The sequence below is a fragment of the Salvelinus fontinalis genome, chromosome 14 (genome assembly GCF_029448725.1).
Source record: "Salvelinus fontinalis isolate EN_2023a chromosome 14, ASM2944872v1, whole genome shotgun sequence".
Lineage (NCBI taxonomy): Eukaryota > Metazoa > Chordata > Actinopteri > Salmoniformes > Salmonidae > Salvelinus > Salvelinus fontinalis.
Window position 1 is genome coordinate 45,616,084 of NC_074678.1, and position 25,910 is coordinate 45,641,993.

The 25,910-nt window shown below is 42.1% G+C and overlaps 1 protein-coding gene across 3 annotated transcripts in view; it reads left to right on the forward strand.

The window, feature by feature from the left end:
• Positions 1-265: 265 nt before the first annotated feature.
• Positions 266-25,910, forward strand: part of LOC129810986 (zinc transporter 7) — a 30,929-nt gene continuing 5,284 nt past the window's right edge. The window contains exons 1-8 of one of the 3 annotated variants that reach the window (XM_055862039.1): positions 266-436; positions 1,019-1,120; positions 1,653-1,766; positions 5,558-5,645; positions 5,845-5,977; positions 9,738-9,920; positions 10,678-10,725; positions 14,987-15,122. In XM_055862039.1, the coding sequence (XP_055718014.1) occupies positions 357-436; positions 1,019-1,120; positions 1,653-1,766; positions 5,558-5,645; positions 5,845-5,977; positions 9,738-9,920; positions 10,678-10,725; positions 14,987-15,122 (884 nt within the window). In that variant the 5' untranslated portion in view covers positions 266-356. Of the gene's footprint in view, positions 437-1,018; positions 1,121-1,652; positions 1,767-5,557; positions 5,646-5,844; positions 5,978-9,737; positions 9,921-10,677; positions 10,726-14,986; positions 15,123-25,910 lie in introns of those variants that run through there. The other 2 variants (XM_055862040.1, XM_055862041.1) reach the window with 2 other exon arrangements.

The following is a 25,910-nucleotide window of genomic DNA, read 5'->3' on the forward strand; positions in this document are numbered from 1 at the left end:
GTTCCCTTTATTTTTTTTGAGCAGTGTACCATATCTAATAGGGGGTTCTCAGCACATTGATGAGAACCCTGTGGGGTCCTTGGACCTCCATATGGGAACCCCAGAATATAGGATTGCCTACTGTATCCATACACCAACATACCATTCATTGGCTTTATTTGAGAATCTGCCTGAAAACCACTTGTACCATAACTGTAGGCAGGCATTACAGTCCCTATAACATGTATTACATGTTTTGGTAGCGCAAGCGCCCTCTATTGATTGGATGTATTGGCTGAGAGCTGAGTTGGTGGTTTCAGCTCAAACCAGCAGTATTTAGCTAGCTAGCTTGGCACAACCTGGGAGGGACTGCTAAAATGTTACCATTATCTATAAAAGACGACGAGTACAAGCCACCCAAATTCAACCTCCTAGCCAAGATTTCAGGATGGTTCAGGTAAATTGTCTTATTTGTTTGTGCTCTTGCTGTATTTTGTAGGTCTTAATTAGCTTGTTAGCTAGCTATTTTGATTCTATGCTCACTGCACTGCTAGCTTAAGTCAGATGTGTAAAATATGATGCCAAATTTTATGCTGTAGTTACCTAACTAACGTTAGCTACCAAAAACAGCTTGTTAGGGGTAGGGGACCATCCACCTTGGTTGCTGACCAAATAGATATTTGTTAGTTAGCTCCATAGACAAAAATAAGGCTAGGTTAACTGTTTTGATAGCCAGTTAGCTTCAGATACACGAATGTCAGCTGGACACCAACACAGCTGGAAGTTAGTTACTTCCGACTTACTTAGTTAGCGTAGGGGGGGTTTGTATAGTATTACATATTTGTGTGCGGTCAACAACATGCTTGTTCAGGAAATTGATGCAATTTTGCACATTTGACATAGGTAGTTACTTCTCATTCTTAACTGGCTCTACTGTTTTGATGAGCGCAAGCTAGCAAACGTTAGTTAGGTAACGTTAGCTTGGTTGATAACTCGCGCTAGCTGCGATTCTAATTCAGTGAAATTTCTTTTTCCCCAGATCTATCCTATCTGATAAAACATCACGCAATTTGTTTTTCTTTCTCTGTCTGAATCTGTCCTTTGCTTTTGTTGAATTATCGTACGGCATATGGAGTAACAGGTAAGTTCCGTATCATTCGATGGGAAAAGCCTAACAAACGCAACTCTTATTTCAGGATGTGCCACGTATGTCTAAGCAAGCGTTGTACCAACAATGCCCGTTGCATGCACTGGCTCCATCAGTGGGAATGTACCACAAACTACATTATAACATCTAGTTAGACACATGTTATTACCTAGTTATGTGTTTTGAAATGGCTATCCATCTTGATGGCAGTATTTTATGTATGAATTTCTGCCAGGACATCCTATCTGCAACATGTGTTCAAATTGTTGCCTGGAACCAGCTGCTAGGGTTAAAATGTCACTGTCATAAAATCCATGTGTTCCCATAGACAAGTAACTAGCTAATTAGAACTAATATGTGCAGTAATGTTTTATCAGCCATAACTTAGTCATTCATAAAAAACATTTTTTTAGTGTAACTTTTACCCCCGGCAATTGCAAAGCTTGGGGAGGATAGATATCTGGTGTGGGAGACTGTCTAGTCTAACAAGTTTTTTTTGTGTGTGTGTGTGTGTGTATGCTCTCAGTTTAGGTTTGATATCAGATTCCTTTCACATGTTCTTTGACTGCACTGCACTTTTAGCAGGACTTGCAGCCTCCGTGATTTCCAGGTGGAGGTCGAATGACTCATTCTCATATGGGTACGTATGCAAGCAATGTAGACTGTAGCTTCACTTTTTGCGTCTTCGCTAGCAGAACTGATAAGGAGTCTCTGCTAATGTTTACATTTTGACGTTTGTGACGTCTTACCAAGCGTATATGGTTACCTGTATATTTTTTGATCTTATGCCTTTATTGATATCCAGGGTTGCCAATCCTGCTGGTGATTGCTAAATCTGCACCTTTAGTACATATTTGGATGTGTGTATTGTTACTAATGTAACAAAGGTGTTGCAGCTGAATGGAGTGATTTCAGTTCAAACTGATTGTATTTAAGTCATATAATTCTGAATTTGGATTTTGAATTTGTAATGCACAAATGGAATCATTGGATTCATAATTGACCTTGTATTTCATGATTTGATACTGAGTTGAATGAATATTGCATTCAATTTTAAATTGTATTGAACATTCAAGTTCAATATCTTTATTTTCAGTTTCAAAATGGTAGATAGTGAATTCATTGTCTGTTTACAAACTATAATTTCAAGTTTATCAATATTTAATATATTCAACTTCTCAGATACTTTCAGTTCTCTAAATTCAGATTCAAAAACCAGAGATGTAATCCTGGTACTTTTCCAGACAGGAAAGGTAGTCAGAAGCTATCTGTTCTCCTCTGTCTGTGGTAAAGTTTCTGAAGCAAATGTTGCATGTTGAATATTTTTTTCCGACAAATTTGTCTACTGTTTGAACCGTTTTGGCTATAAGCTATTATGACCCCATTCCTGAAGCTAACACTCTTGGACATGGACGTGCCTTCTGTTTCCTAATATGAATATCACAGGCCGCGTAGGACACGCTAGAAGGAAGTGTCACAAGTTTGACCTCCATAAGAATAGATTTGATTAGCCCTGTCATTGCCTTTCTACGTCCTATTTCATTTTGCACTTGTGACTGACTGACTGGGTTTGAACCAGGTCTCCTATATGTCACAAGACTGTGCCGATCCACTTAGCTAAACCCATGGGGAGGAACTCAGGAAGCTAACACAAGTCTTCAAGTCTGCAGCAAGGTTACTCCTCAAAAGAGAGTGGTTCATCGGACCACCTCGGTCACATTTCACCGCCCTTTGACCTCCTACTCAGAGATCACGGCACCAAACTGTCTGGGTTCGAAATCAGGCCTACCGTTTTCTGTGGCAAACGGAGGCATAAGGATCTGTGCCCTCCATTTTAATGAGTGCAACAGAGGTGGTTTGGGGATCCATGCATGTGATGAGCAACCTTGTCTGAGACCTGAAGACTTGTTTTACTGATGGGGTTCTGACCCAGGTATCCTGAGAGCCAGACAATGCAACTTTTCAGGTCTCAGACAAGTCACTCATCACATGAGCGTTGTCACCGAACCACTTGCGTTACACTTCACCCCCCTTTGACCTCCTTGAAGAGACCATCCAAGTCACAGGACTAATGCCTAGGCTTTAGCTCAGCAGGCCAACAGTCTTAACCCAGTCAGTCACATGTTACCCTTATAATGATGACCCTTGCTGGAGACTTAAAACTACACGATATATGCGAAAGTATGTGGACACCACTTCAAATTAGTGGAATCTTCTATTTCAGCCACACATATGGCTGACGGGTGTATAAAATCACACCGCCATGCAATCTCCATAGACAAACATTGGTAGTAGAATGGCCTGTGAAATTTCTGCCCTGCTAGAGCTGCCCCGGTCAACTGTGCTGTTATTGTGAAGTGGAAACATCTAGGAGCAACAACTGCTCAGCCCGCGAAGTGGTAGGCCACACAAACTCACAGAACAAGACCACTGAAGCGCGTAGCACGTAAAAATCGTCTATCCTCGGTTGCAATGCTCACTACCGAGTTGCACACTGCCTCTGGAAGCAACGTCAGCACAAGAACTGTTCGTCAGGAGCTTCATGAAATGGGTTTCCATTGCTCACACAAGTCTACGATCACCATTTGCAATGCCAAGTGTCGGCTGGAGGGGAGAAAAGCTCGCCGCCATTGGACTCTGGAGCAGTGGAAACGCATTCTCAGGACTAATGAATCATGCTTTACCCTCTGGCAGTCCGACGGACGAATCTGTCTTTGGCGGATGCCAGGAGAACGCTCTCTGCCCGACTGCATAGTGCCTACTGTAAAGTTAGGTGGAGGAGGAATAATGGTCTGGGGCTGTATTTCATGGTTCAGGTTAGGAAATTGGGCAATCTTAGAGCTACAGCATACAATGACATTTTTGTGCTTCTAACTTTGTGGCACCATTTTGGGGAAGGCCCTTTTCTGTTTCAGCATGACAATGCCCCCGTGCACAAAGCGAGGTCCATACAGAAATGATTTGTCGAGATTGGTGTGGAAGAACTTGACTGGCCTGCACAGAGCCCTGACCTCTGGGATGAATTGGAACGCCGACTGAATTGGAACGCCGACTGCGAGCCAGGCCTAATCCCTCAACTTCAGTACCCAACCTCACTAATGCTCTTGTGGCTGAATGGAAGCAAGTCCCCACACCAATGTTCCAACATCTAGTGGAAAGTCTTCCCAGAAGAGTGGAGGCTGCTGTGGCAGCAAAGGGGAGACCAACTCCATATTAATGCCCATTATTTTGGAATGAGATGTTTGACGAGCAGGTGTCCAAATACTTTTGGTCAAGGAGTGTATGTCTTCATGTTGCTCATCACATTAGCGTGTATAACCAAACCCCACACTTTTGATGAGTAACCTTGCTGGCTCTTTAAGACTTGTATTTGTGTAGCAGATGGAGATCTGTGACACTCACGATGGGTTGGAATGCTTCGTATGAGCTGACGTCCTTTACAATGGTGCTACTGGACTCTGATCTACAGTTGCAAGTCAACCACTGGAGTTGCTGTAGAGTGAGTTTGTGGGGTGAATGTAGCAGATGGGATCTGAAACTCACTCATCAGCCTGAAGTGTCGCCCATTGTGCAATTGAAGGCCTTTTTCAACAGCGCGGTGTGTTGGAACTCTTCAGGAGGGCGGTCACGTGTGTTTTGCGAGGCAGAGGACCTGAGTTCGAGTCTCTATGAGCTGAATCAGAGGGGAGCGGTACTCGATAAGCAAGCAGCATGTTGTCCTTTACATACATTTCCTGAACTTATCCCTATAGGCTTTAGCTAAGTGGGCTAACAGTCTTGTGACATGCAGGATACCTATTTCGAACCCAGTCAGTCACAATATTAAATAGGAAGTGGAAAGTTTTTTTTTGGTGACACAATAGCCAAAATGGTTGAAACGTTAGCGCCAAATTCATAGGCAGAAAATGTATTCAACATGCCACATTGGCTTTAGAATCCACCAGAAGCTTCTGTTTACCATAGAGTTTAATCCTCTGTTCTCCTCTACCTTTCCTGTCTGGCAAAGTACCAGGATGTTGTCTCTGGTTTTGAATCTGAACTTAGAGAACTGAATTTAATAATTAATGTTGATTAACTTGAAATTATAGTTTGTAAACTTGATACACAATTAATGCAATATCTACCATATTGAAATTTAATATATAAATATTGAATTTGAATATTCAATTACATTTAAATACATTTAAAACTCAATGCAATATTAATTCATTTCAGTTTCAAATTAAATACTATATTAATTTATGAATGAAATGATTTAATTTGTGCGTTACACGTTTAAAAAATATTACGTTCAAATTCAATATCCTAATACAAAATTATGGAATTCAAATACAATTTGTTGGCACTGAAATAGCTCCAGCTGTTTTTAAATCACATTGATTAGCCTCTATTGTTGACCTGTGTGTACTGCACTTCCCTTTCTGTTTTCAGATACGTGAGGGCGGAGGTGTTGGCAGGGTTTGTGAATGGCCTGTTCCTCATCTTCACTGCCTTCTTCATTTTCTCAGAAGGCGTAGAGGTATGCCACAGAACACAATGGGTTTGATTAGGAGTATTTCACATATTGAAAACAACATTGATTTGAATGATTTTGATAAGACAAGGCCTATATTGTCTAAATATTGTTGAATCACAGTGCTATCAACTTTTATTTAAGATGATCAATTTTCAGTAACGATGTTGATTTGACTGGTCTTGTCTCCTCCTGCATCTGACAGAGGGCTTTGGAGCCGCCACACGTGAATCACGATCGTCTGCTCCCTGTGTCTGTCGCTGGGCTGCTGGTGAACCTGGTGGGCATCTTTGTGTTCCAGCACGGGGGCCACGGCCACTCTCACGGAGGGGATGAAGGTAAGATGAGGACATCTCTCGCTCTCCCCGTAGTCACTTTACACATCTACCATATCACTCCACGTTTTGCTAATCTTCACTCTCTCGCAAGTGGTCACTCCACGCTTTCCTGATAGTCCCTGTACTACTTTGAACTTCTATGCTAGGTCTAAAAGTATATAGTGTTGGTGTGGAGCCATGAGTTGATTCAACTCATCCACCCATCACTTGTGTCCTCTAAAGTTCCTTTACGTTGTGGTCCCCCAAGTTGTTCTCTCAAATTCCATCAGGCTCACTGCCTAACCCCTTTCTACTCTTAAGTCACCAGTGCCTGTACCCTTTTCAAACACTAATAGCTTGCCTCCATATAATGGCGTGATACTAAACTCTGCAAAAAAATAAACGTCCTCTCACTGTCAACTGCATTTATATTCAGCAAATTTAACATGTGTAAATATTTGTATGAACATAAGATTCAACAACTGAGACATAAACTGAACAAGTTCCACAGACATGTGACTAACAGAAATGGAATAATGTGTCCCTGAACAAAGGGGAAGGGGGGGTCAAAATCAAAAGTAACAGTCAGTATCTGGTGTGGCCACCAGCTGCATCTCCTCATGGACTGCACCAGATTTGCCAGTTCTTGCTGAGAGATGTTACCCCACTCTTCCACCAAGGCACCTGCAAGTTCCTGGACATTTCTGGGGGGAATGGCCCTAGCCCTAACCCTCCTATCCTCACCCTCCTATGAGATTCAGGCTCTTCGCTGTCCATGGCAGAACACTGACATTCCTGTCTTGCAGGAAATCACGCACAGTGGCATTGTCATGTAAGGATGAGCCTGCAGAAAGGGTACCACATGAGGGAGGAGGATGTCTTCCCTGTAACGCACAGCGTTGAGATTGCCTGCAATGACGACAAGCTCAGTCCGATGATGCTGTGACACACCGCCCCAGACCATGACGGACAATCCACATCCAAATTGATTCCGCTCCAGAGTACAGGCCTCGGTGTAACGCTCATTCCTTCAACAATAAACACGAATCTGACCATCACTCCTGGTGAGACAAAACCACGACTTGTCAGTGAAGAGCACTTTTTGCCAGTCCTGTCTGGTCCAGTGATGGGTTTGTGTCCATAGGCGATGTTGTTGCCGGTGATGTCTGAGGACCTGCCTTACAACAGGCCTACAAGCGCTCAGTCTATCCTCTCTCAGCCAATTGCAGACAGTCTGAGCACTGATGGAGGGATTGTGTGTTCCTGGTGTAACTCAGGCAGTTGTTGTTGCCATCCTGTACCTGCCCCGCAGGTGTGATGTTCGGATGTACCGATCCTGTGCAGGTGTTACACGTGGTCTGCCACTGCGAGGATGATCAGCTGTCCCTCCTGTCTCCCTGTAGCACCGTTTTAAGCGTCTCACAGTACAGATATTGCAATTTATTGCCCTGGCCACATCTGCAGTCCTCATGCCTCCTTGCAGCATGCCTAGGGCACGTTCACACAGATGAGCAGGGACCCTGGGCATCTTTGTTTTGGTGTTTTTCAGAGTCAGTAGAAAGGCCTCTTTTAGTGTCCTAAGTTTTCATAACTGACCTTAATTGCCTACCGACTGTAAACTGTTAGTGTCTTAACGACCGTTCCACAGGTGCATGTTCATTAATTGTTTATGGTTCATTGAACAAGCATGGGAAACAGTGTTTAAACCCTTTACAACGGAGATCTGTGAAGTTATTTGGAATTTTACGAATTATCTTTGAAAGACAGGGTCTTGTTGTGGCAGGAAATTGAGTCGCACTATATGCACATGACTTAAAGCTGCAGCACATGATCTGCAGCTCAGTCAGCAGAGCTTCCCATCCAGTCAAAGATGACAAACACTCCTCTGCAATGGCTGTTAATTTAGTTCACCATTCTGCAAACGTCATTGCTGCTGCTTGTGCTCACCTCCGCTCCACCTTTTGTGGTTCTGCTCTTCTGTCTGTCAGGGGAGATTTAACTCGGCTCTGCTTATAGTGTGGCTTTGGTCAGTTTAATTAGCTATATATGCTCTCAACAGTTGAATGGATAAACCTAACGGTTAAGGTTTACCAATTAAATTGTTGGGAAAATGTTGTGCAACTTTATTTTTTAGAAAGTATACAGTGCATTTGGAAAGTATTCAGACCCCTTCCCTTTTTCCACATGTTCTTACGTTACAGCCTTAATCTAAAATGGATTCAATAAAAAAGGTTTCTCATCAATCTACACACAATACCACAAGAAAACAGGTTTAAAATATATATATATTTTTTTTACATTTCTTTTAAATGATACCTTATTTACATAAGTATTCATACCCTTTGCTATGAAACTCGAAATTGAGCTCATCCTGTTTCTGTTGATCATTGTTGAGATGTTTCTACAACTTGATTGGAGTACATGTGGTAATTCAATTGATTGAACATGATTTGGAAAGGCATACACCTGTCTATAAGGTTCCACAGTTGACAGTTAATGTCAGTGCAAAAACCAAGCCAAAGAAATTGTCCATAGAGCTCTGAGACAGGATTGTGTCGAGGCACAGATCTGGGGAAGGGTACCAACATTTTTTTGCACAATTGAAGGTCCCCAAGAACAAAGTGGCTTCCATAATTGTTAAATGGAAGAAGTTTGGAACAACAAAGACTCTTCCTTAGAGCTGGCTGCCTGGCCAAACTGAGCAATCGTGGGAGAAGGGCCTTGGTCAGGGAGGTGACTAAGAACCCAATGGTCACTCTGACAGAGCTCCAGGGTTCCTCTGTGGAGATGGTTGTCCTTCTGGAAGGTTCTCCCATCTCTGCAGCATTCCACCAATCAGGCCTTTATGGTAGAGTGTCCAGACGGAAGCCACTCCTCAGTAATAGGCACATGACAGCCCACTTGGCGTTTACCAAAAGTCACCTAATAAAGGACTTTGACCACGAGAATTTTTTTTCACTGGTCTGATGGAACCAAGATTGAACTCTTTGGCTGGAATACCAAGCATCACGTTGTGGGCATGTTTTTCAGCAGCAGGGACTGCGAGGCTAGTCAGGATCGAGGGAAAGATAAACGGAGCAAAGTATTGAGATCTTTGATGAAAACCTGCTCCAAAGTGCTCAGGACCTCAGACTGGTGCGACGCACACAGCCAAGACAACACAGGAGTGGCTTCAGGACAAGTCTCTGAATGTCCTTGAGTGGCCCAGCCAGAGCCCGATCAAACATCTCTGGAGAGACCTGAAAATAGCTGTGCTGCAATGCTCCTCATCCAACCTGACAGAGCTTGAGAGGATCTGTGGAGAAGAATGGGAGAAACTCCCCAAATACAGGTGTGCCAAGCGTCTAGCGTCATACTTAAGGCTGTAATCGCTGCCGAAGATGCTTTAAAGTAGTGAGTAAAAGGGTCTGGATACTTATGTGATATTTCAGTTGAGTATTTTGCAAAGATTTCCCAAAAACATTTTTTTTTGCTTTGTCTTTATGGGGTATTGTGTTTAGTTTGATGAGGAAAAAAACGTTAATAATTTTAGAACAAGGCTGTAACGTAACTGTGGGAAAAGTCAAGGGGTCGGAATACTTTCCCAATGCGCTGTACTTTCCCTTAGTCGGCACCTCTACAAACATGAAGTGCTTTTTACAGAACACATTCATCAAGTAGGGAGCACCCCTACTAGACCCTAAACACCAAGACCAAATGATTTGTCATTCGCCTTTATGTTCAATAGAACTGACAACACAAATGTATTTGTAGATTTAATCTGTTTTACGGTCATTTGCAGGTCACGGCCACAGCCACTCTCTGTTCAATGGCAATGCAGGTCACGGACACAGCCATGGGGGGCATGGGCACGAGTCCAAACATGGAGTTGGGCACGAGCACAGCAATGAAGATGGACACAGCCATGGACACGGGCACAGCCACGGAGAGCACGGCCACTCCCACGAGGACCCCCACTGCCATGGTAAGGCAACAACACTTCCTGGCACAGAAAACCAAATGCCTGTAATGCAGTATGAGAATAATTATTTTGTTCTAGAATTGGTAGTTATTTCAGTGGCATCCAATGTTTTTAAATCTTAATGTAGGTAAATACGCAAAACCATTTTGAGGAGCGTGAATATGCAGTGTATGATAACCGGCAACAATTTCCTAAAAATTGGGTTTTTGTCACAATTGTTGGTGGTTTTATTGAAGCCCATTTTAAATTAGTTTTCTGCATCTGTGTGTTTGCTTTAGAAGTCCAATCCAAATCAATTCCTACCTGGGTCTGTGTTGATGCCTCTTTTTTTCTTCTTTTTTTTTTAAAGCTCTGCACACACTGGATAAGTGGCCCAAATGTGCCAAATTCCACCTTGCCTAAAACACTAGGTGGCGCTATTGCCACATTGCTGATGCTGTCTGCTCAAGTGGACTCAATGATGTCGGGGCAGGGGGATTAGTTTATTAGGCCTGAATGTTCGCTATGCAATTCTTGACTGTTCGCTCTACTGTTGTCTCGCTACTCACACAATTTAGTATTTGCTAGAACTTTGTGAGCTGGAGCTTTAAGCATATGTGGCAGCACTTCACTCCCCTTTCATTGTGTCCCAGCAGAAGTCTCGATGAACCTATCCAGGTAGTTGAAAGGCTGTTGTAAATCTCATTTGTGGTTAGCCCTGTTTTCTATAGTCAATAATTGTCTGCTGTATTTAATTAATGCATGAATTTACTTATTTCAGATGAACTGCACACGCCAGGGAAGGGCTCCAGCAAACAGATTTTGCAAGGTACTGAACATTGAAATGACTAATTCGATGCAGCTTTTTACTCGTCTTTGTTCACCTATTGTACAGAGCCTTCGGAAAGTTTTCAGACCACTTGACATTTCCCACATTTTGTTACTTTACAGCCTTATTCTAAAAATGATTACATATACACGTATTCTCAGAGGTCTACACACAATACCCCATAATGACAAAGGGAAAAACGGGTGTAGAATTTTTTACAAATGTGAGAAGAAAAAAAATGACCCTTTTCTATGATACTTGAAATTGAGCTCAAGTGCATCCTGCTTCCATTTGATTGGAGTCCACCTGTGGTAAATTCAATTGATTGATCATAATTTGGAAAGGCACACACCTGTCTATATGAGGTCCCAGAGTTGACAATGATTGTCAGTGCATAAACCAAGCCATGAGGTTGAAGGAATTGTCCGTAGAGCTCTGAGACAGGATTGTGTCATGGCACAGATCTGGGGATAGGTACCAAAACATTTCTGCAGCATTGAAGGTCCGCAAGAACATAGTGGCCTCCATAATTCTTAAATGGAAGAAGTTTGGAACCACCAAGACTCTTCCTAGAGCAGGCTGCCCGGCCAAACTGAGCAACATCGCGGGGGAGAAGGGCTTGGTAAGGGAGGAGACCAAGAACCCGATGGTCACGCTGACAGAGCTCTAGAGTTCCTCTGTGGAGATGGGAGAACTTTCCAGAAGGACAACCATCTCTGCAGCACTCAACCAATCAGGCCTTTAAGGTAGAATGGCCAGACGGAAGCCACTCCTCAGTAAGACAGCCCGCTTGGAGTTTGGCTAAAGGCACCTATTTGGCCTGAATGCCAAGCATGACATCTGGAGTAAACCTGGCACCATCCCTACGGTGAAGCATGGTGGTGGCACAGCGTCATGCTGTGGGGGTGTTTTTCAGCGGCAGGGACTGAGAGACTAGTCAGGATCGAGGTAAAGATGAACGGAGCAAAGTACAGAGTTCTTAGATGAAAACCTCCTCCAGAGAGCTCAGGACCTCAGACTGGGGTGAAGATTCACCTTCCAACAGGACAGTGACACTAAGCACACAGCCAAAACACAGGAGTGGCTTCAGGACAAGTCTCTGAATGTTCTTGAGTGGCCCAGCCAGAGCCCAGACTTGAACCCGATCGAACCTCTCTGGAGAGACCTGAAAAGAGCTGTGCAGCAACGCTCCACGTGCAACCTGATAGAGCTTTAGAGGATCTGCAGAGAAGAATGGTACAAACTCCCCAAATACAGGTGTGCCAAGCTTGTAGCGTAATACCCAAGAAGACTCGAGGCTGTAAACACAGCCAAAGGTGCTTCAACAAAGTGCTGAGTAAAAGAGTCTGAAGACTTATGTAAATGTATTGTAAATATTTTTTTTTTTTTTATTCACACAAATAAAAAATAAACAGTTTTTACTTTGTCATTATGGGGTAGTGTGTGCAAATTTATGAGGGAAAATATATTTTTTTTACCAATTTTAGAATAAGGCTGTAATTTAACAATGTGTAAAAAGTCAAGGGGTCTGAATACTTTCCCAATGCACTGTATGTGGACTGTGCACAAACTATTTTGATTTTCTTAAAAATATCAAAGATATTTACTCATGTCAGACTTGGTAAACCACCATCCGACACCACCTTAATGGGCTATAATGTTGTATGTGAGAATGTAGTTATACATTTTCATCCAGTTCAAGGGAAGAATACTGTTTTTTTAATGCATCGATAGGGTACGGTTGCCTTGACATAGTAGACATCATGTAGGACTATCTGTTTGACGGTATTTCCAACATCTCTGAAAAACAAAAACCTTGAAATGGTGTGAGATTTAATGGGTCTGGTAACTTGAATTTGGTGGGGAAATGTCAAGGCACCATTACATCTGAGAGAGAGTCCAGGAGCACTGTCACTAAACTTCTTTGTCCAGGCTTCTGTGGGAAAGGAGAAAGTAGTTTGTCCCTTTCACCCGGCACATAGAGAGCAATGAAGAGAGGGAGAGCGAATGGGCCCTTTGGGAGGCCTGCTTTGGGGAAACACTGGGCCCACACAGAAGTTGGGGTGGCGTAGGGGGCTCTGGAGAACAGAGGAGGGGGATAGGAGAGGGGAAGGGGGAGCTGACAGTGCAAAAGGTGACTTAACCACTGTTCCCTTTTGGCCATTGAAGACCTTTCCTCTTTGGGTGGCGTTGTTATGAAGCTAGAACCCAGGAGGTTGGTTGATTATTTCTGTCGGGCTCGGTTTTCCGTTCACAAAGTGCAGGGTACTTTTGGCGTGGAATGACGTCCTCGTCAACATTCCTTTTCAACTCCACAGTTTTCCCCAAAACATTTTTTTAAAACCCTACCACATCCAAGGTCATATGTCACTGTAATGTTATACACCCTGCCAGATTGTAGCACTAGATTGGATTTAAGAGAATTGCCCAAATCAAAATTATAGGTCATAGGCACAGTAACAAATTTATAATTTTTCATTGACGTGCTCCTTTAAATACCTGGTAAATGCTTTTCTTTTTTTGCCCTTTTTTTTGGGCTGCAATGAAAGTGTAACACAATCTCAACTTCCGAAGGCTAACCCCAGTCAAACTCCAAAATGGAATTCCATTCATGTTGCATTTCAATTGAAGGACTAAACAAAAGTGGATAAAATGGAGTTATAAAAAACGGTCACTGACCACTTTTTATTTAAATGTTCTGATACTGTATCTAGTCATTTAAATCATTTATTTTTGACTGTTTTCTGCATTGTAGAATAATAGTGAAGACAAACTATATGAAATAACACAAAAAATCTAAATATATTTGATATTCTTCAAAGTAATCACCCTTTGCCTTGATGACAGCTTTGCACACTCTTGGCATTCTCTCAACCGGCTTCACCTGGAATGCTTTTCCAACAGTCTTGGAGTTCCCACATATGCTGAGTACTTGTTGGCTGCTTTTCCTTCACTCTGCGGTCCAGCTCATCCCAAACCATCTCAATTAGTTTAAGGTCGGGTGATTGTGGAGGCCAGGTCATCTGATACAGCACTCCATCACTCTCCTTCTTGGTCAAATAGCCCTTACACAGCCTGGAGGTATGCTAGGTCATTGTCCTGTTGAAAAACATGATAGTCTCACTAAGCGCAAACCAAATGGGAAGGCGTATCGCTGCAGAATGCTGTGGTAGCCATGCTGATTAAGTGTGCCTTGAATTGTAAATAAATCACTGACAGTGTCACCAGCAAAGCACCCACACACCATCACACTCCCTCCATGCTTCACCGTGAGAACCACATATGGGAAGATCGTCCGTTCACCTACTCTGCGTCTCACAAAGACACGGTGGTTGGAACCAAAAATCTAAAATTTGGACTCATCAGACCAAAGGACCGATTTCCACCGGTCTAATGTCCATTGCTCATGTTTCTTGGCACAAGCAATTCTCTTCTTCTTATTGGTGTCCTTTTTAGTAGTGGTTTCTTTGCAGCAATTCGACTGTGAAGGCCTGATTCACACAGTCTCCTCTGAACTGTTGATGTGTCTTGTTACTTGAACTCTGAAGCATTTATTTGGGCTACAATTTCTCAGGCTGGTAACTCTCATGAACTTATCCTCTGCAGCAGAGGTAACTCTGGGTCTTCTTTTCCTGTGGCAGTCCTCATGAGAGCCAGTTTCATCATAGCGCTTGATAGTTTTTGCGACTGCACTTGAAATTTTCCGGATTGACTGACCTTAAAAATGACAGTCCATCATGACTTTATCTTTGCTTATTTGAGCTATCCTTGCCATTAATATGGATTTAGCCCTATTTGGTAAAATACCATCTTCTGTGTACATTGTTACAGCACAACTGATTGGCTCAAACACATTAAGAACTAAAGAAATTCCACAATGTACTTTAACAAGGCACACCTGTTAATTGAAATGCATTCCAGGTGACTACCTCATGAAGCTGGTTGAGTGAATGACAAGAGTGTGCAAAGCTGTCAAGGCAAAGGGTGGCTACTTTGAAGAATTTCAAATAAAACATATTTTGATTTGTTCAAAACTTGTTTTGGTTACTACATGATTCCATATGTGTGTTATTTCATAGTTTTGCTGTCTTCACTATTCTACAATGTAGAAAATAGTAAAATTTAAAGGAAAAACCCTTGAATGAGTAGGTGTTAAACTTTTGACTGGTACTATATATATATATATATTGTGTTTGCTGCGGGACAAATTATTTGTAGTTATGGATGATATGAAATGCTTAAGACAACCCATGTTTTACAGGGGTGTTTTTACATATCGTAGCTGACACACTGGGCAGTGTGGGAGTGATCATCTCAGCCATCCTGATGCAGAAGTATGATCTGATGATCGCTGACCCCATCTGCTCCATGTGCATCTCCATTCTCATCGGAGTCAGGTCAGTTGACCTCACACAGTAGTACAATTCCCAACAGGCCCCACGCTCATCTTACAAATATTCACGTAAGAGGGAAACTTGAAGGCCATCGTCACACTGCTGCAGGAAAGTACCACACACTCAGGGCTAGATTTACTGTGTCGTTTTTACCAGTACAATTTGGAACTGTTGTCTTCAGGATGGATTAAAATGCATTCAAAGTAAGCTCAAAACAGTAATGTACTTGTCTTTTTAGGCAATATTGCCTTTGTTTGATTTCTGCACTGGTGCAAACACTTACTTAAATACCACAATAGTTGTTATTTTTTACCTTGTGTCGGTCACTTTGTTTTTACCTTGCCATCGTAACAACTGAACACCAGAGCCATTTCACAAGAATCCCCATCCATTGAGCGCTCCACATGTAGGGCTGAACCCAGGGAATATTGCACACTGGCTTCTCCCATGATGATGAGTATTGGTATTCTGCTACTCAGCTAAATGTCTTTAATGGTGGGTCAGTCTCCACCGTAGACCCACTTCTCCTGGTGCTGCAGAACAAGATGAAACGACAGAGAAGGCAAGCATGCATTCGGGCATGTTGTCTCACCACTTCAAACTGGCCATCTTTCTCAAACGCTGCCAACACCACTGTAAAGTGCAGAATTACAGGACTCGTACAGTGGGGTGGAGTCTTTGTGGCTCCCAGAACATATGGCATCACAGAAATCATGCTCTGTCCTGCTTTGTAGCATTCTTCAAACGTTTACTGCCAAGATGTTGCCAAGTAGACTTTTTATGCAGTGTAAGAGTCATGCTCTCTCTACACTAAATAATGCCCAGAATGTATTTGAATGTTCTGTGTAGCCTACATCTGATGTAGGCAGCTTTAGCCAATATGACTCATGATTTATGTCAAGCTTCAGGAAGTTTCAGCAACCAGTAAATTTAAACTGGTTTCTTCATTAGGGGTGAAGATCGACCGAGCCAACCTCAGCAGACAGAACTAGTCGCACTTGCAATAGAGAACCAGTCAGTCCAACAGACAGAATGGGAGGGCCAAGAATTGTTCCTTGACCACCTGGCCATTCCCAGCAGATAGGTGGTGTAGCCCAACTTTTACACAACGCGTGACCCTACGAGAAGCGAGTGTTTGTGTGTGTGTGACATTTTGGCATCTAAATAATAGATTTAGCTTTTCAGATTTTGTTCCACAGTGGTAGATGGACCTGCAAAACTGCTGAAATCCAGAGGGATTCGAAAAAAGATATTTGGTGAGGAATGGACTTGAATGAGTCTTGAGACCCAGAAAAGAGGCATTAGTTCTCAGTGGCTCGCCTGCTCATGCTTTTCTCAATTCCTCACTGTCCTCTGTTAGTCCAGTACAGTAGGGACAAAGTGGTTGGGGAGAGGGCCCCATTATGCAAATGTAAACTCAGTGTGTAAAGCCTCTCTGGTAAACTTGTTCGCCATCTCTCTTTGAGCCTTTTCTTTCCTCCTATCTGGAATGTGGTTGTGATCTGTGACTGTTCCGTTTAAATATGTGTGAACAAAGCCATCCTTTTAGTGTGGATTTCTCCCCTTTTCTTGATCTGCCTGAGTGGGGTTTTGTCATTGAGACTTAAGCCGAAGCATTTTTCCTTAAGTTTTTCTCGATAGCCATCTGTGAAAGGCAAAGAAATTAACAGTTCACATGTTGGACAATGAGAACAAACGAACCCATCTAGGCTTATTCTACAGCATGTTGCATTCCATCTTGGAACCGAGCGAGGCTCGTAAAAAAAGCCATTTCAATACAGGTGCGATATGGGACAAGTGAGGGAAGAGGGAGAGGAGCAATTAAATAGCAAATAAAATAATGAAGCAGATGTGAGCCCCAAAATAATCAGCGAAAAACATACAACTAACCTCCAACGTTGTAAAACCACCTAATCTGCAGCTGGTATTTGGCTATTATTTTCAGAATGTTTGTACTGCTTGTTTTTGTTAAGCGGCTGGACGGGAAAAATGGAGAGTGAGAGAGTAGTCAAACAGGGATTTGAAAACATTTCCCCTTTGTGGACATTTTGTTGGACCCCACCCAGATGGTTGTGCGGGATCGGAGATTAATTTCCACGGGCCTTGATGCGTGTTGTGTTTTGTCATGAATATTTGTTTTTGTTTTGAGTGTAATCGCCTTCCTGTTAGTTTAAGTTCTGTGTGAAGTTATTTTGGGACCTCATATTGTGATATCTTGATAAAACCCTTTAGCATTGCAAAGAGTACTGGATTCATTCCAGAAGAACTCAAAATGAAAGATTTGTGTAATTACTTGAAGTATATTCCCCACCGTTCTGGAATGGCCATCATCCATTTGTGGGATTCAAGATTCAAACAATATTGGCCTACAGATATCATTTTACTATTTGATTACCTAGTGAAATGGACCGTAGTTCTCTCTCTGTTATTGGACCGGCAGAAGGACAGTGGGTTGTTTGGAGAAATGGAAGTCAGTGTGTGCTCCCTGAACCTCAGCTGGTTGATGACCATGTTGTATTTTCTTTTGCTGACATTGACCACATTTGGAGGTTGGAGGACTATTAAGGGGAGGGGCGCATCTTTCCCATCCTCCCTGAACGGCCATACTTGGAAGAACCCTTTGCAGCTTGCAAAAACTGTACAGAACCAAGCACAGACCCCTTGCACGTGTGTGTTTGCCTTGGGCCGTCCCAGTGTATTTCTTTGTGTGCCTCGGTCAAGGCCTGGTGGCTGCTGGCCTCGCACCAAAGGGGGAATATCTGGGTTGGCTGTGGACAGATGGAACAGTCTGTGCAGCCTGTGATTAGTGAGTGGAGAGAGGTGGTTAGAGGCCCCTGCGGGCCCCTTGGCTCTCTCTGTGGGGCTGTGGGTTAGCTGGGGCCTCATATGGGACTCTGCTGCTGGGACCAAGAGCCCGGCTGAGGCTCCTCCCTCCCTGCTGGAGGAAAAGGAGCCAAAGGCTGGGTAATGACTCCCAGGTGAAAGCCTGGAAACCAGATAAGGTAGGCGTGAATAAATTAGGACACACTATGTAAATACGAGTACTAATCAAGGCCTTTTGGGACAGTGATTTGGCTCATTTGAAATGAGGATAACTATTGGAATGATGTTAGAGACGACAGTGTGCTAAGACGAATTGGCTTTGAGTTGCTAGTGTGGCAACAGATTACAGATGTTTGAACAGTACATACCCAGGTGCCATACAAAAGTAAATTGATTACATATAACGGGTGAGTGCTATACGTTAACTTGAATGCTGTTTATTTTGACTTTTTTTTTTTTTTTTCACTTCCAACCTCATACATAATTAGTCTAAGTGTACTCTTACCTTTTGACCTCTGTTACATCATTCCCTTGAGGTTTTCCCTTTAATGAACTAGACTTGGCAGAAGAGCCATTGTGTTGGCTGGTAATGAAGGTGATGTTTCAGGCCAGGGCTTGAGGTTAGGTAATGAACCCTTCCGCCACATAACCACTGTGAAAGCCCTCCCCTTTCTGATGGTCACATAGGGCCTTGTGTTTTCATTGTTCCCTCTTTAATGCTGTCACGTTTCCTTGAGTTGAGAAGACGTAAAGAGTTGAAAGGCAGAAAGTTGAGACACTACTTACGTCAATTCTTGACAATAACCAGGTTCCCATCCAACTATTTAATGCGGCTGAATTACCTGACGCATAAAAACATGGCACGACAGGGCTGATGGAAACAGGACATGTCTGTACAATTTCATACATTTCGACACCATTTGTTCGTTCAACGTGATGGGATCTTGTCGGTAAAATTAATTATGCAAGAAATGGTGGTGGAAAATCTAACATTGTGTGACTCCAAGTTTCCTTCTATATGTCACATTGTAGGCCTTGTACCACCACAATATGGATAAGCATGAAAAATGTATAGGCAGATGAAGTTATTTATGATAAACTTCACATTGTGGTTAAGTGCACGGTGATCATGCAATTTCCCAATTGGCTAAATATCGAGGGTATTTGATTGCTGGTGACATGATGATCGGTTCTTGGCTGCCAATTAGCAAATACAATTATTGCTCTTATCCATATCTCATCATATAACCTGTCCACTTTATCAGCGAACTTGTCGAGAGCATGCGTCAACCAGACTGGGCAAATTTGCTATATTATCGTAAAAGTTTGAGATAAAACCATTGGTAGAGTTGAAACTCTTAAAACAAATGTATTTTATGTGCACTACAACATGCACAGCCTTTTATCCACCACAATTTACTTTGATGGAAACACCCCTCATTGTTTTTATGCATATTTTTGAATATTCACATGGAAAATCTGTCGCCAATTGGATAGAAACCTAGCTACTGGTCAGTTTGATTAAATGACAATGTAGAGTAGTTTTGGCCTCCCCTGTCTACTAAAACCACACCATTTTGTTTAAGGTAACCATCCTAGTGTAGCTGACTGTAATGATAGGTTTTTCATGCTCCTTTGAATCAGAGGGACTTCTGATGGTTTTAGATGTGGGGAGGAGATTTCACTAGCATTTCAACCCACATGTCCTACATTGCCATTGGCTCTCCATTTAATAACCGGTTTACATGTTATTTCACCTCTTTTCAGTGGCTTGGGTCAGTATCGTGTTCAAGGCCATGCGTCTGAGATGTATGTATCCATCTTAAACTGTATTTCTAACTTGTCAGCCCATGTTATCCATGGCAGGTCTGTGTCCTTTTTTTAGATGTTCTCATGATGAACATATGCTTTCATTCAGAATGGGTGGATGTAGGCTTAATTTTCTCCTTGTTGTGGTGGAGCTTCCCTAGTTTTGCTTCATTGTTCAACTCCAAGACTGTTCGCTCCAAGGCCTTGAATGTGGGTCTGACTCCCTCTCTTTACAACTCGGGGAATTCCAGAACAGTGTTGACACTTTGGCAGACCCTCATTGGAAGAGCATTTTTTTCCCCCATTGGGAAGAAACAGGATTTGGTTCAACCTCATCATGCAGTAATGTCAGTATGTAAAATGTTGCCTGGTGACTGAGATGTTCCCACTTTTTGTTGTTGTGGTAAATCTCCCTTGACTGAGGGGTTTAGGCCTATACTGCTCTTGCTACTGTTATTGAATGACTGCTTATATCGATAATACTTAGTGGTTGATTATTATTGTGTGCCTTGCTAAAGATCCTGTACTTGCTAGACCTCCACTAATTGGTGAAAAAATGTTTGTTGAATTGGTTTCCAAAATGCCAATACCAGGGATGTTACACATTGGCGCTTTGAGTCTTGGGTCAAAGCTCGAAATCAGGGATGTCAAACTCATTCCATGGAGGGCCTAGTATCTTCTGGGTTTTTGGTTTTCTTTTCAATTAAGACCTAGACAACCAGGTGAGGAGTTCCTTACCAATTAGTGACCTTAATTCATCAGTCAAGTAAGTACAAGGGAGGAGCGAAAACCCGCAGACATTCGGCTCTCCATGGAATGAATTTGACACGTGCTCTATTAAACTTAATCATAATATATTAATAATTATGTGGTGACTGAGTCAGTGCTGTTGAATCTACACAGGAAGGCTGGGGACAATAGTATGATTTCAGAGTAGGGCATTCCCCTCGTGCTGGGAGCTTTCCTGTTTTTAGAGCAGAGGCAAACATGGAGGTCACTGAGTAAGCCATAAATAATGTAACTTCACATTAACATTTTAGCAGAAGCTTAGCTAGAATCCTTAATTGAAAGTTAGCTAGCTAACTCAATAGCTGTAACGTAAGCTTTGGGCAACAGGCTTAAGTAGTTGCTAGCTACTTATTTTCATGAACTGAATTTCAATGGGCGAACAACAAGTGGCTACCTAGCTCATACTTAGTCACAAGGATTCCTAAATCATTGCTAAGAATAATGAAAATGACTGCAGTTTCTACTGTTTTCAGGCTGATTGTATTGGTGCTAGCTACCCCAGAAGTTGCGGTTGAACAAATTATGCTTTATTACCAATGCTGTATTGTAAACGCATCGTTCGTGGCCTGTGTTTGCAGACTTTTTTTTGTACAGCTTTGACAGTGCTACTGGATCTTTTTTGACACACAAAGACCCAAACTGTGTTCCATAGTATGTATGTCGTGAAGCTAATATCAGTGACGCTATTACTGTGTAACTCCGGTAGGGCAACATCTGAAAAATAGCGCACTTGGTAGTGTGTACCGGTGCTCAACCAGTCGGCGAAAGACAACATCACCTACGACAGAACGGTTGATTGTCAAGGGCAATGAATTCCATTCTTGGCTTTAATGGATTTCGCCTTTAAGTTGTCTCACTGAAATTGTGTTACTTTCAAATGACTGCTAGATCCACACAGCTTACGTGGGCTAGTTTAGGAATGCTGTATTGCACGCATAACACATCATTTTACGTGGTGTCATTACATCATGTACCTACGTTATATAGGTATGCACGTCAGATTTGACATCGGTTTTCCACATCGGCGTTAAACTAGACATTGGCTGATACCGATGTTGGCATTTTTAGCTAATATCGACCAATTCCGATATGTTCATCGATATATCGTGCATCCCTAATAAAAAATTTGAATTCATACTGGTAAGTTATAGAAACATTTTATGATATTTTCCAGAATGCAATACTGTCTTCAATCTCGAAGTTGCATTGAATCAAAAACCAACTAGTAGCTGAAGGATGGAACTAAATAATTAAAAATTAAAAAAATATATATAAGTAAACTTATGGACAACAACACAGGCTTTTACTTCCAGATTATACATACTATATACATTTTACAATAGTTATCTTTTGTTTGTTTTTAGTCCCATCCTTCAGCTACTAGTTGGTTTTTGATTCAATGCAACTTTGTGATTGAAGACAGTATTGCATTCTGGAAAATGTCATAAAATGTTTCTATAACTTACCAGTATGAATTCAACATTTTCATTAATCAAATCGGAGAGCAAAACAAGAAGACATAAGCTCCTGACTCAGATTCTATACTGTTGGTTATTGGCTGCTTCCACAGGAGCATACAGTACATGGTTCAGTACACCACACGTATTACACAAAATGCTTCTGTGTGCTGAATTGTTAAGTGCGTTACCACAGCGTTTACTGGCCAGGAGTGCTGAACAGTCAGGAAATGGATGGATCACTTAACGGCTCCTCATTTGGCTACTGTTAATGTCAGGCTGGCACAAATAAAAGCTTCTCTAATTGCTGCCCATACCTTCATAATCGTAACTAGTCAACTGGGGAAGAGGAAGTCACCGCCGTTTCACAAGATGCCTTTCCTTCCACTTATTACCAAATATTTTTAGCCATTGGCCTTAAATTTCCCTGCCCCTGCGGAAATTAAATTTTAACATCATAATCCCCCTGTTTAACCCTCTAGATTGAGGGGGGGTGGTTCTAAGCGAACATATGAAATTGTTTTAAGATGGTCATACCAAGGATAATTTAGCTATTTGATTTTGAATTTAAAGACTCCTTTAAGGTATCTAAAAAATAATATATATATAAATGAAGTTGGAAGTTTATATACACCGTAGCCAAATACATTTAATCCCAGTAAAAATTCCCTGTTTTAGTTAAGTTAGGATCACCACTTTATTTTAAGAATGTGAAATGTCAGAATAATAGTTGAGAGAATGATTTATTTCAGCTTTTATTTCTTTCATCACATTCCCAGTGGGTCAGAAGTTTACGCGCACTCAATTAGTATTTGGTAGCATTGCCTTTTTAAATTGTTAACTTGGGTCAAATGTGTCGGATAGCTTCCCACAATAAGTTGGGCCCATTCCTCCTGACAGAGCTGGTGTAACTGAGTCAGGTTTGTAGGCTTCCTTGCTCGCACACGCTTTTTCAGTTCTGCCCACAAATATTCTATAGGTTTGAGGTCAGGGCTTTGTGATGGCCACTCGATTACCTTGACTTTGTTGTCCTTAAGCCATTTTGCCACAACTTTGGAAGTATGGGGTCATTGTCCATTTGGAAGACCGATTTGCGACCAAGCTTTAACTTCCTGACTGATGTCTGTCTTGAGATGTTGCTTCAATATATTCACATCATTTCCCTACCTCATGATGCCATCTATTTTGTGAAGTGCACCAGTCCCTCCTGCAGCAAAGCAGGCTTGCAAGCTGAAGAGCACCATCCCAACTGTGAAGAATGGGGGTGGCAGCATCATGTTGTGGGGACAACATGATGCTGCCACCCCCATTCTTCAGTTGGGATGGTGCTCTTCAGCTTGCAAGCCTCCCCCTTTTTCCTCCAAACATAACGATGGTCATTTTCGTGAGAAGACCGATTTTTGGGATGTCTCATGGTCTGACAAACACCGCTCTAGCTCTGCCACCTGTCACTGCAGATACAGAAGGGCAATATCAGTGTATTGAGAAGCAGCCCATGCAAAAATCTTAAAGAACAGACCGACGTAAACAACTCTTTCCCATTTTGTTTATTTTGCTTCAATTCAAAGTCCGTTTTGAGAACATGGTTGTCATTTAACAAGTTATTGCAAAATGACAGTCAAAACAAAAAGTTCATGGCTGTTATTATGACATGTATTACACAATTATTTTTGTCCATCTGTTTGGCTGCAGACTAGTGCAGTAGAAGTAAATAAGAAGTCAGTGTGACTTTAAATTTCTTCAAAGGTTCTCTTTTCCCGTCGGCCATAATCAAGTCTTTGATTGCATAATAACATGTTGGGTAGGGGAACGTTGGCTACATTTCGACCGGACCCTTAAGACTCAAAGACAAAGCTGACGAATGTACAGTAGCCTATATGCCGACGAGCTGGTTAGTGTAGTGTGCTACTAGCACTACAAGTGTAGTGTGTTACTATGTAGTGCAAGGAAGACTGTAGATGTGGAGGAAGAGCAAAGGGAAAGTTTTGCCCACGTTGACATGGACCTGGTGGGGTGTAGGGGATTCAGGGATAATGACGGGGAGAGAGTGGGGTTTTGGGAACAGGGAAAGCTGCCAAACCCTCTGATGGCTCACATATGCCTTGGTGGTGGGCCTTGTGGCTTTGGTATAGGGGTTAGGCGGGACATGCAATGGGATTTTTTGAACTGTGGCAGCGAGATGGTTGCAATGTGACAAAAGGAAGGATCAAGAGTGGCTGGCGTGGCGCTGTCCAGCCTCATGAAGTCATTGTTCAACTATGCTAGTAGTTTCGGCTGCAGCCAGCAGGGTCTGCAGTGCAGTTATCCTGCTCTTTGAAAGCAGCTTCTGTGACTTCCAACTCTGCAGGGTATGGTTGGGTGATTTTGAATTGATGGCAAAACCTGCCATTTCGGAGGAATTCCAGGAAATTGAGGTTTGTTGGACAGAAGAAAAGAAAAAAACTTGGGCAGAAATATTACCAATGTTTCCACTAATTAAAAACATTTGTCACTCCACTGTTATAGTTTCTCATTCCTTAGTTCAGTTAAGGTGGTGGAATTCTCTCAATGCCCTACCTGCATAGTCTTGAGTACCAGTCCCTTTGGCAAGCTTGCCACTCCTTGTCACTGATAAAGAATTTCTAACAAAATCAAAAATTTAGCTGTTAGCTAGGCAAGTTGTTGTAGTTTAGATTTTAGCCTCAAAATAAGTTATTTTGTGGTTCTAATTGCAGTATGTATTTACTTTGAGAATTTATACTGAGCTAGCAACTTTTGACAGGTTTGTCTGGGCAAACACGGTTTCTTAGCAACCGGCTAGGTCTAGCTCAAATTTCTAGCACAATCACCACTCAATCTGCCCACAAGGTTTGAAAAACTAGCCACAAAAAAATGGATGCACTGCGAGAGGAGTTGTCATATTTATACAAACCCTTTTTCCATAACATGCTGACCAGACCGGACACGTCGCGTGCACGAGCGTTGCAAAATAAATTTAGAAATCCATGTTATTCAATTATTGCACCCACACTGCTCGCTCGCGCCAACGAGCGTCTAAGATGCCAAAATAGAACTCATTCCTATTTCTGATGCAGATTGCGCTGCAAGTCCTGCCTCTCCCATCTCCTCATTGGTTTATAGAAGCAGGTAACCACGTGCCATCTCCTCATTGGTTATACCCACGTGGGTGATTGAAATACGAATTGTTTTGCCGGTAGTCGTGGTAATACAATGAAAGTTTAGATACATCACCATATAAATTAAACTATGAAAAAGCCTGGAAGGAGGAGAGAAGACTAGAAACGATTCGGTTGGCTGTTTTATGTGTGGATTAATTGTCGGAGTAGAGGTCCTTGTTATTTTACCTGAAATGCACAACTCGATGTTTATATCCCAGGACAAATTAGCTAGCAACAGCAAGCTAGCTAAATAGGACAAATTAACGTTAGCTAGCAAGTGCAAACTAGCTAAATTGCCATACATGTTTAATGCTTTTCGACCTGTCCCCAAATTAATGTCATTGGTTCAGAGTTTGTTTTGATATTTTAACCTGCGTTTGGTAGCTTTAAGCACCAGCTGTCAGAGCAGCTCATAGATTACTGCACCTGTACATAGCCCATCTATAATTTAGCCCAAACAACTACCTCTTTACCTACTGTATTTATTTATTTATTTTGCTCCTTTGCACCCCATTATTTCTATCTCTACTTTTTTCTATCTCTACTATCTCTACTTTTCTTTACTTTTTTTTACTTGCTATATTGTATTTACTTCGCCACCATGGCCTTTTTATATTTTTATTTATATAAATATTTTGTTTGCCTTCACCTCCCTTATCTCACCTCACTTGCTCATATTGTATATAGACTTATTTTTCACTGTATTATTGACTGTATGTTTGTTTTACTCCATGTGTAACTATGTGTTGTTGTAT